At 40.3% G+C, this 12,162-nt stretch overlaps 1 protein-coding gene across 1 annotated transcript in view; it reads right to left on the bottom strand.

The window, feature by feature from the left end:
* Positions 1–2,076: 2,076 nt before the first annotated feature.
* LOC140128250 (complement C3-like) overlaps positions 2,077–12,162 on the bottom strand; it is a 58,963-nt gene continuing 48,877 nt past the window's right edge. The window contains exons 37-41 of the mRNA XM_072149809.1: positions 11,942–12,031; positions 11,732–11,815; positions 9,089–9,172; positions 8,824–8,959; positions 2,077–2,309 (exon numbers count right to left, since the gene is read on the bottom strand). Coding sequence (XP_072005910.1) covers positions 2,168–2,309; positions 8,824–8,959; positions 9,089–9,172; positions 11,732–11,815; positions 11,942–12,031 — 536 coding nt within the window. The 3' untranslated portion in view covers positions 2,077–2,167. The remainder of the gene's footprint in view (positions 2,310–8,823; positions 8,960–9,088; positions 9,173–11,731; positions 11,816–11,941; positions 12,032–12,162) is intronic.

The following is a 12,162-nucleotide window of genomic DNA, read 5'->3' as shown; positions in this document are numbered from 1 at the left end:
CTCTCAACGCTATATCGAAGCGACTCTTTATTGGCTGTTTGGAACTGCGGTAAAAGTTAGAAGTTGTTGACAGAACTGAATTATCTTTGGAGGTCGTTCTGCTGGACCCACTGTTCTTCCTGTACAGAGAGATCCTGGAGAGAAGCTACAATGATCGTCTGAATTTGCCCTCCTTCTTTCAACTGTATTGGTGGCCTCAGGCAGCAGATACGATTTACAGATGTGGAAGAACAGGTAGCAATAAGTTACTGCCATGGTGGCACTCATGGTAAATAAGTGGATTTTAGTTGCAGTTTGGGCGCTCTGTCTCTAAAAGGTTCGCCATCACAGCTTTAGGGTATTCTAGGGACACATCTTATTTAGGGTCAAATAAGGGTAAGACACTGTGATCTCTCCGTGACCCTTTCCATTAGGACCTATATATATTAGCCTCCCCTTACCTATTAGTTATACATACTTTGCACATATTTCTCGTTTAACCATTTACACATCAACGTCACTACTGACGGTTCCTCTGTGCCAATTCTGAACTCCAGGGCCTGAGATGTTATAAGGTAGGAAACCATTGTTGGGGCTACTTTGGTGAATTTTGTCATGGGCAGCCTTAGAATTTTGTGCATGGAATTAAGGGTTAAGCAAATTAGGAATAGTATTGTTCCTACCTACACTATATAAGAGTGGTGCTACTTAGGATAGACTTATCATTACTGTGTTGTGCCAAATATGCTTGGACACACGTGTGTCTATAATTCATCATATGTGTCTTTTCAAATACATGTGTTGGTTCTAGGCATCCATTTAAGAGTTTAAACCTGGTCAATTTAAAGAGATATTCCCACAAAGACAAGATTCTCAAATATACTCAGGATAACAAAATAACACATTCTCTAGTTCAGTTATTATCAAAAATGCAGCATTTCACAGATATAGGTCCAACCTGTCTCTCTGAGTCCTGGTGTATTGAAAATAGAGGCTTCCGAGCATGAAGCTCGAGTTTCAAAAAAATCCCATTCGGTGCCCGTTTCTGGAGTTTTTTACACTTTTTTATTTTTAGTGTTAAAAACAATTAAAATAAACTGTGATAAAATGACAATGAAATGGTTGTGGGAACTGCGTACGTCATCAGTCCTGGTATACACAATTTTGGTTGCCCCAGGATCCGACCATGACATTTTCTGACTTTGGGTCAAGCATAAAAGATTCTTCTCATAATTATCTTTGACTGTTTGCTTGTTGTAGAATCTCTGCCCCTCCCCCGGCCCCCTGCATTCCAAAACAAGCTCACACACAGACGCTCATAGGCACTTCCTGACGGCAAGCAGCAGTGTGAGAAGACTAAATCTACAAGCTACAGACAGATATGGTCTTTATAGCAGGCAATGGAGCTTACTTGTGTGTTATAGTTGTTGTAAATGTTGCAGTGCTAATAGTGTGTCATTGTGTGTTATATCCATCTCATCTTCTTCTATTTTTCAGATATTTGTAGAATGTTCAGAAGCTAAATAAAAGTGTAGATAAACCTGGACGCTGACAATCTAATCACATTATCAGCACATAACATCTCACAGCACAGAGGAATCATGAAGCGTCTCCTCAGCTAGTGCCCTCCCTCACTCTGGAATTTTACACTGATAATAGGAGCTAAATATATTAGAATATATCCCAATGGTGATTTGGGTGCCATTTCGTACTCAAACCTAACTGGTTGATATTTGGCTATATCCAAAGGCATTGTTCAAATGATAAACAAATGGTGAAACAGGGCCACCAGGTTGGCTACCTCCTGGTATGAGTAGAAGGTCAGGAGAAGTCAACGCAAAGCTTCAGCTTCAGGAAAAGAATGGTCATGAACAAGCGGAGCTCAAGGGAAGCAAAGTTCTTGAGAATTCAAGGATCAGGTCAAAGGTATGATGCGGGCCCCTCTCTGTCAATTACAAAAAATCTTTAGAATTTATTTAGATTCATTCTTAACCATATGCTAATCTGTAGGAAGATCACTAATGATCCTTACTTATGGCAACTCCAATATTCCCATGGAACGGACGGGTATGAAGAACAATCAATAAAGTCAAACCATTGGGTAACAATTTGCTTTATATAAGTAATAATACTAAGAAATTTGAAAGAGAATATGAAATTAGAGATGTTATGCGCAGTCCAAAATATTTTAATGGACACAGCCACGGATTGACAACTCTTCTGAAAAGTCATGGAAATCTTCACAGAGTTTAAAATATTCCGCACTCTGGCATTCCCGTTGTTTGGGCCACATCTCGATCCAAGTGTCACTGGTTATGATGTAGGAATATCTGTAGGGGAAGCCACAGAACAAATTATAATTATTAGAGTGACTAAAACACAGTTATTGGGGCACATTTACTAAGGGCCATGCGCCAGTTTTTGGTCGGACTTTGCAAACTGCTTGCACATGTATTTAGGAAGATTCTGCGCCACATTTGTGTCACAGTCAACTGTTTTGTGGAGCAGGTGCACTAGTCTTCATGCGACACAAATTTCTGCACTAAAGGGGGCGTTCCAGTGCTCAGTCGGACCGTGCTCCAGATTTAACATGCAAAGTCCGATAGAAATGTGTCGCACGAATTTGAATGTATTGTAATGTTTGTAACACCTGTGCTCAGGCTTCAACGCATCCACTGTCAATGAAGTCAGGCTGAGAATGCGCTCTTTAGTTGGATTTTGTTTCATTCTGTCCTTACGAGTCTGAAAACTGCTTTACTCCTTCCATGGCTTTCTTTTTTTTTTTTTTTTTTTGAATCAGGTATTTTTATTGAACATTTTTTATATAACAACACACCCAACGAGTACAACCTGGAGGAGAGTATGTACATATCATTACAATAAGCTCTGGTTTTATACAATAATACAAACTCAAATTATCCATGGCTTTCTTAATTGATTTCCACCACATCTGTCTGTCTCCTGAGGATTGTGTTCTGGGTCACAAACAGTTAAATCAGCAGTGATGGACAGAATCTTTCATCTTCATATTTCATCCTTTTTGCCCTGTCCTATTTGGATGCTGGTTGGGGTTCTGGCCCAATCATCTACTTGAGCATGACTAAATTTACAGATAAGTCTTATTTGGAGCTAGCTGGTATTTATCTTGAATTCTGTGTTTTGGATTCCATGACCCTTTGCCTGTTTTTTGATTATCCGTTAGCCTATTAATTCTGTACTACATTTGTGCTCTTTGTACGGACCCTTATTTTGTTGACTACTCTTCTATGTTTATAATATCCAGTATTGGAAATTGATCTCACAGTGACAGTATTTAATACTCCATTCCATGTACTGAGAAGTGGGAAAAAAAATTCCAAATACAGTGAAATTTTTGAAAAAGCGCACTTGCGCCGTTTTCTGGTGGGCATGGATTTTGCGGCTTTCACTGTACGCCCCAAATGACATGTCTACTTCATTCTTTGGATCAGTATGTTCACGGGAAACCAAATTTGTAAAGGTTTTATAATGTTTTCATATATTTACAAAAATTAAAACCTCCTGTACACATTTTTTTTATTTTTGTTTTTGTTTCATTCATCTTTATTAGGTTTTTCAATTTAAACCCATATATGAACAGTAATGCAATAAAGTCGGAATTACATGTTACAATAGTGTCAAGTAGCACTCTATTTATCCTCAATAAATGCTTTAGTAATACTTTGTCTTTGAGTCATTTCGTCTGTATGAAAACATGCTACTCTGAATATAATGGGGCAGATTTACTTACCCGGTCCATTCGCGATCCAGCAGCGCGTTCTCTGCGCTGGATTCGGGTCCGGCCGGGATTCATTAAGGCAGTTCCTCCGCTGTCCACCAGGTGGAGCTGCTGCACTGAAAAGCATCGGAACGCACTGGAGTTCACCGAGCCGGGCTGAGTTGAGGTAAGTGCAAGCTCCGCGACAGATTTTTTTTTTAAATGCGGCAGTTTTTCCGAATCCGTCGGGATTTTGTTCGGCCACGCCCCACGATTTCCGTCGCGTGCATGCCAGCGCCGATGCGCCACAATCCGATCGCGTGCAATTGGGGCAATTCAGGGGAAATCGGGAGTTAACATACAAATTCCCAATCCCTTATATACCTTACATTGTTATTGTCTCACAAGACGGGTGTGAAGTCCATGGCTCCCAAATGCATGATATTGGCTGGTGTTTTAATAAGCCATAAGCCAAACACTTCTCGTAATTGAATATAGTGTTGATTTCCCTTATGTACTCCGTTATTTTTGGAGGCTCCTCCTCTTTCCAGTGTCGGGTGATAATTATCCTTGCAATTGTAAATAGTTTACATAGTAGGATTCTTGCCGGAAAGGGGTATTCTGTTATCCCTGTGTGGAGAAGGGCTTGCGTTGCATTAGGTGTAGGCAGATGCGAGAACATTTGTGTTAGAACCTTATTTACCCCCTCCCAAAATCTTTGTATCTTAGGGCAACCCCACATTATATGGTAGAGAGAACCGTTCCCTCCGCATGATCTCCAGCAGTAGGAGGAGGAGCCAGAATTTTCTGTAATTGATCGGTTGTAAGCTACCAAAGTAATAATGTTTTAAGAAAATTTTCCACGTGTGATGTGCATTTGAGTGCTACATGAGATATCTAGATAGCCTTTTCCCATTCTAGATCTTCATATACTCTATTGAGATTAGATTCCCAATCCTGCATTGATCGTATTTTCTGGAAAATATTGCATTCAGATGCTAGGTTATAAATTGGTTTTAATCCCTTCGTTTCAGCGGATAATAATGTATGTATTTTGGGATTGTATCTCATCTCTTGTTTCAGTATATTCTCCACTGTGTGTTTTGCCCTGAGATAGAGAAATATATCTCTGCTTGGAAGTTCAAATTTCCTCTGTAAAGTTGGGAATGGTATCATTACTTGGTTATTTGTTAGCTGGGATAATACAAAGATACCCCTGTTCCTCCACTGTCTCATTGGGGCAGATTTACTTACCCGGTCCGTTCGCGATCCAGTGGTGGATTCGGGTCCGGCCGGGATTCACTAAGGTAATTCCTCCGCCGTCCACTAGGTTGCGCTGCTGCACTGAAGTTCCCCGGAGGCGCGCTGGAATGCCCTGAAATTCACCGGCCTATACCTGGTGAAGGTAAGTATAATTTTAATAATACATTTTTTTTCTTAAGTGCGGCGGTTTTTCCGAATCCGTCGGGTTTTAGTTCGGCCACGCCCCCCGATTTCCGTCGCTTGCATGCCAGCGCCGATGCGCCACAATCCGATCGCGTGCGCCAAAATCCCGGGGCAATTCAGGTACAATCGGCGCAAATCGGATATATTCGGGTAACACGTCGGGAAAACGTGAATCGGGCCCTTAGTAAATGACCCCCATTGTGTGTCTTCCAATGCTAATTTCTATCACATCAATGGGTAAGTTTACAGCTTCGGGAGAGACTTTTGATGGTGCTCTGGCATGCAGCTCCTTCCAACAGTCTGTTATTGCTTTAGTTGGGGGGGCAACCTGGTAAGTAGGGGCTATTTTCCATGTGAGGGCTAATAGTTGGCTTCTAAGAGTGAAATGTCCCGAGAGAGCCTGTTCTGCTTGAACCCATCTCTTCTTTCCACCATGCCCTGGCCCTAGATAGCACTGCGGCCTGGTAATATGCCCTAAGATCTGGTGTGCCTGTTCCTCCTGCTAATTTGTGTTTGTTTAGGGTTGTTCTGGCTATCCTTGGCTTATGGTCTTTCCATATGCACTGGAATAATATCTTGTGAGCTTGGTTGAAAAAGCTAGAGGGTATTGGGATGGGAAGAGTGTGGTACAGGTATAGCAACCTTGGAAGAAGCAACATCTTAAATGCCGCTCTTCTCCCTATCCAGGCAGTTTCTGTTTTTTGGATGCGGAGTGCTTCCGATCTGATCTGGGATAGGAGATGGATAGAATTATATTTAAATAGATGTCGTACCGAAGATGTGACTTGAAGACCTAGATATTGGATGCTATTTTCCTGCCAATCGAATATATATTCACCTTGCAATTTATTAACAAGCTTTTTGTCCATATTTAATGGTAATGCCTGCGTTTTCGCGGTATTTAATTTGTAGTATGAGATTTTACTGAATGAGTTAAAGATGGACATTACAGATTTAATTGAGGATATTGGGTCCGTCAAAGATAATATAATGTCGTCTGCATACATAGAAATGGTGTGGGTCTGTCCTCCTAGCACTATTCCTTTTATTTGTGGGGTGTTCTTAATTGGTATAGCCAAGGGCTCTAGTGATAGGATAAATATTAGCGGAGATAGCGAACACCATTGACGGGTGCCATTAGTTATATGGAAAGGGTCCAACAGATTTCCATTAACGAAAACCCTCGCTGAGGGGCTAGAATACAGAGCACGTATTCCCTGTAATATGGTACCCTTAAACCCCATTGCTTCTAGTGTCGAGAAGGCATACGACCAGTAAATTCGGTCGAACGCCTTCTCGGCGTCTAACGCCATCAGCAGGGAAGGCACTCTCTCCCTCTCTAAATGATGCACTATGTTCACAATGCGCCTTGTGTTATCCGCCCCTTGTCTTCCTTTTATGCATCCCGCTTGGTCGTGGTTGATCAGGCTAGGCAGAAAAGGCATCTACATTTAATAACGAGATGGAATGGAAATTTCGGGGCATATCTGGGGTTTCTCCCCGGCTTAGGAAGAGTCACAATCAACGCCTGTTGATTTTCCGCAGGGAGGGACCCACTAGACATGGCTTCTGATAGGAACTCTGTCATTAACTTAATTAAAGTATTTGCAAAGGCTTTATAACACTCCCCTGTTAGGCCGTCTGGACCAGGTGCCTTATTTGCGGGGGAAGTTCTGATGGCTCCGAGTACCTCACTTTCTGCTAGAGGAGAGTTTAGGATGTTCAATTGGGCTTGAGTTAAGTTTCCTAGTTTTATGCTTTGGAGGAAGTCTTGGATTTCTTGGACCTGAGGTTGGTACGTGGAGGGGTCATTCTTCAGATGCATAAAAATCTTTAAATTTGTTAGCTATATCTATTGGGTGAGTTATTTTCCCCCCTAGGTCTGGATTTTTTAGATATGCTATTTTGGATTTAGCATGCTTTGCTTTGAGCTGTGAGGCCAATAGTTTTCCTGCTTTGTGAATAGAACCACGCTTTGGTACCACGCTTTGGTTTTTTGTCATTTTTTCTCATATTCATGAAGAAGCAGAGAGCGCAGATGGTCTCTTTTTGTCCTAAGCTCCGATATCAGGGTTTCAGAGGGAGACTTTTTGTTTTGATCCTCTACTCTTTGTATGTCAGCAAGTATAGTGTTAATTTGGGACTCCCTTTTCTTTTTGGCGATATGCCCTAGTTTTATCCTTATGGCCCTAATAAACATTTTATGCGCATTCCACAATGTAGCCCTAGATTGATTTTCTGGTGGGTTTTGTATAAAGAATTTTTTTTTAATTCTGTTTCCAGGACCTTTTTGTTTTCAGGATTATTTAACAGTCTAGGACTGCAATGCAATAAGTAGGTTGTGGGGTATATTGAGTGCCCTTCCAGAGATAGAGTAATGGGGACGTGGTCCGACCACGTGATTGTTCCTATGCTCTAAATAGGGCTTCCCTATCTATAATAAACATATTGATGCGTGAATAAGTTATGGACAGTCGAGTGATATGTATAGTCGCGTTCTATACTGTGGTGTGCCCTCCACACGTCGAAGAGTTCGTTGGCTCCCCTTTCTTTCTCAAGACCTAAGTGTTGCTTTTGCTTGGGGGGGGGGGGGAGCAATCCAGAACCGGGTCACTAGTCGCATTCAAATCTCCTCCAATTATTAGTGTACCCTTTTTGTGTTTATTTACTATTCTCATTAGCTTACGTGCAAATCGGATTTGTTTGTTATTTGGTGTGTATGCCGATAAAAGGGTGTATGGGACATTATTAACTAGACAGTTGAGAATAATGGGGCAGATTTACTTACCCGGCCCATTCGCGATCCAGCGGCGCGTTCTCTGCGCTGGATTCGGGTCTTCCGGTGATTCACTAAGGTAGTTCCTCCGCCGTCCACCAGATGTTGCTGCTGCGCTGAAATTCCCCAAGGCCCGCCAGAATGCCCTGAAATTCACTGGCCTATACCTGGTGAAGGTAAGTGCAAGTTTCGCGACACATTTTTTTTTTTAATGCGGTGGTTTTTCCAAATCCGGCGGGTTTTCGTTCGGCCATGCCCCCCGATTTTCGTTGCGTGCATGCCAGCGCCGATGCGCCAAAATCCGATCGTTGTCAACTACAGCTTATGGTAGGCTGAGCAATTAGGCAGGGATAGCTAGAAAGGAGGTTTTAGACATAAGGCTCATTGTTCTTGTCTGTCCTTCCAGTTTATCCACTGCATTACAATTATAATTTTTCTATATAATACAATTTTTGAAAATGGAAATTTTATACTGCCAAATGATTGTATTTTTTTTGTGCTTATTTTTGTTAAACTATGAAAAAAATCTGTGGAAGAGTTAAATTTGTTTTAGTAGTTTTCATATTAATTTATTTTAATCTTCATTTAAAAAAGATTAAAAAAATAATTTTAATGTTTATCAAAATTTATTTGTAAATTTGTGTTTATTTTTTTTAATTTTTTTTACTAAAATCCCCTGGGAATAATTATATAACACCACAAAGTGCATTGCCTTGTCTGTGCAGTCTTCTGTGCAGTTGTTAAGGGCATATATATATATATATATATATATATATATATATATATATATATATATATATATATATTATTATTTTTATTTTTTTTTTTTCTTGGTCATGAATCCTAATTATCATATTCATAACTTATTATTTTTACAGCAACTTACCTAGACCCAGTCATCCATAGGTCTTTGATCACTCCCCAGATCAGATAGTCTTGGCCTATCTTCAGGTTTAAGGCTTTATTACATTTGGCGTGACTGATAAAATGGCGCTCCTGATCGAGAACATCTATATCCGTACCTGGGAAAGTTGGAAAATAATATATTATATATATATTATTATTTTGCATATAATATTAATTTCATAAAAGAAAATGAAAATACAAAATAATATATAAATATTTGTAAATATAAATCAAATGTAACTTACCGATTTTAATAACTGTGATAATTTTCATAACATAAATATAATAGTTATCTCCCTTCTGAATGGAGGTGAGTGTGGTCTTAAAAACTGTAATAAATGTTAAATAAATCAATAAGATTTGATGACCTTCTCGTGACATGCCGCAGCTGAATCTGAAATAAAACATCTATCAACTTTGAAAGCAGTTTTGTTAAAAGAAATCCTCTATTACTATTGGTAAGTAGCTTTTATGCAGAACTATTTGGGTTAGTTATCATTGGTTTTCCTGGGCTTTCTTGGCATAAAAAAGTCAAAGGTCATGGGCAAAAGTTTTGAGAATGACAGAAAGTCTCCTGCATCAGGTTTTATAATGGCAATTTGCATAAACTCCAGAATGTTATAAAGAGTGATCACCTTAATAGCAATTCATTGCAAAGTTAATATTTGTCTAGAAAATGAACTTTTTCCCCAAAAACACATTTCAACTTCATTGCAGGCGCCTTAAAAGGAGCAGCTAACATGGTGTCAGTGATGTCTATAGTAACACAGGTGTGGATGCTGATGAGGGCTGGAGATAAATCTGTCATGATTAAGTACAAATCACACCACTGGACACTTTACAAGGAGACTGGTGCTTGGCATCATTGTTTCTCTTCTGTTAACCATGGATATCTCTAAAGAAACGCGTGCAGTCATCATTGTACTGCACAAAACTGGCCGAACAGGGAAGAGTATCGCAGCGAGAAAGATTGCACCTCAGTCACCAATCTATCACATCATCAAGGAATTCAAGGAGAGAGATTCCATTGTTGCATAACAGGCTCCAGGGCTCCCAAGAAGGACCAGTAAGTGCCAGGACCATCTCTTAAAAGTGTTTCAGCTTGGGGAATCGGCTAACAGCAGGCAGCTGTGAGTGTATCTGCATGCACTGTGAGACTGCGGAGACTCTTGGAGCAAGGCCAGGTGTCCAGGAGGGCAGCAAAGAAGACACTTCTCTCCAGAAAAAACATCAGGGACAGACTGATATTCTGCAAAAGGTACAGGGAGTGGACTGCTGAGGACTGGGGAAAGTCATTTTCTCTGATGAATCCCCTTTCCGATTGTTTGGAACATCTGGAAATCAGCTTGTTGGGAGAAGACAAGGTGAGTGATACGACCAGTCTTGTCTCCTGCCACCTGTAAAGCCTCCTGCAACCATTCATGTGTGGGGCGGCTTGTCATCCAAGGGAATCGGCTTTCTCACAATCTTGCCTAAAAACACATCCATGTATAAAGAATGGGACCAGAATGTCCTCCAGGAGCAACTTCTCCCAACCGTCCAAAAGCAGTTTGGTGATCAACAATGCCTTTTCCAGCATGATGGAGCACCTTGCCATAAAGCAAAATGTGATAGCTAAATGGCTCAGGGAACAAGACATAGAGATTTTGGCCCATGGCCTGGAAACTTCCCAGATCTTAATCCCATTGAGAACTTGTGGTCAATCATCAAGAGACGGACAAACAAAAACCAACAAATTGCAGCATTGATTGTGCAAGAATGGACGGCTATCAGTCAGGATTTGGTCCAGAAGGTGAGTGAGAGCTGCCAGGGAGAATTGCAGAGGTCCTGAAGAAGAAGGGTCCACACTGCAAATACTGACTTGCTGCATTAACTCCTTCTAACTGCCAGTAAAAGGTTTTGTTACTCATAATATGACTGCACTTGTATTTCTGTATGTGATAAAAACATCTGACAAACCAGAGGGCAACAGATCATGTGACAATATAATATTTGTGTCATTCTCAAAACCTATGAGCATGACTGTATAAGTAGTCCTATTGAAGTTTCTGGATACTTTTCACTGCTAAAAAGTCTCACAGGACTATTTACACCTCTTCATTAATCTGGTGTAAACATAGAACTACTGGAGCACGACGCAAAGCCATATTCATGACTTGGGACTTTTGCAGAAAGTTTCATAAAAAGTCTCCTAGTCACTCCAGTCCACTGCTGGTCTATGTGATGAGACTTTTTATGCATTTTGAGACTTTTTTGGGACTTTTTGAAAAAAAATCCCAATTTTAAAGTAGACCATAAGAACATTTATTAAAGGGCCAAAGCTACTTGAATCTGATGGGCAGCAAAGCTCCAAAATAGACAAATAACTGTCCCAAGGATCTGTCTTATGTGTCTGTTGAAGAGAATTTCCGATGTGTGGAGTATACATGCAAAGCTCCAAAATAGACATAGAACAATCCCAAGGATCCGTCTAATGACAAATAACCCCATATGTGTCTGTTGAAGAGAATTTCCCATGTGTGGTCATGTGTGGTCTATTCATTCATACTGTCTTATAAATCAAGTCTAGGTAGAAGTTAAACCCAAGGCCCTGTATGTCTTAATGACTCAATGAGGGGAATTGATCTCCTCATTTTTTGGTTTATTGTACTACTTTTTGAGGCCGTCTTGTCAAAGTCTCAACTGAGACAAAAAAGTCTACAGAATTAGTAAAAGTAACCAGACAACCGGGTGATAAATCTCCAGAAATGGTCCTCAGCCATAGCAGATTGCAGCATCTATTTAAGATTTTGCACCGGGGCCGAGGACTTTTGAGTTCAAGAGGTTATCAAGGAATTTGTGGCCTATCCTCAGACTATTATTTATTATTAGGATAAAAGTTATCTCACCGTAATCCACACTGGTTTCACAAGCTTTCTGTAGACGAATAAGAGCAGTCACTTCATCCAGTTTTTGTTGCAATAAACAATTAGCTGAAAAAAAAGTTCAAAAGCGACCATAAAAAAACTCAATATGAATTTGAATTAATCAAAATCCAGATACGTCAGCTCTACCATATGGTAAAACCGTTAATTTCATACATTATTCCATCCAATTACCTTCTGCACAGCGACACACATCTCCGGTACAGATCTTCCCCAGGAGTTTGCTGTCCTCCGACACGTGGTAGAATTTGGTACAACGGTTTTCTGTTGGGTAGAAGAATCGTTACAAAAAGTGTCATAATCATCGTAGAGGTCGACTGATGATTACATGGGCTTAAAAAATTGTACCATATTAACGGGGTTTTGTCATCAGTCTCTTTTTGCAAGTAAAGATA

The sequence above is a fragment of the Engystomops pustulosus genome, chromosome 4, assembly GCF_040894005.1.
Source record: "Engystomops pustulosus chromosome 4, aEngPut4.maternal, whole genome shotgun sequence".
In the NCBI taxonomy this organism is placed as follows: domain Eukaryota; kingdom Metazoa; phylum Chordata; class Amphibia; order Anura; family Leptodactylidae; genus Engystomops; species Engystomops pustulosus.
The sequence above is the reverse complement of the archived record's forward strand: the minus strand, read 5'-3'. Positions and strand labels throughout refer to the sequence as shown.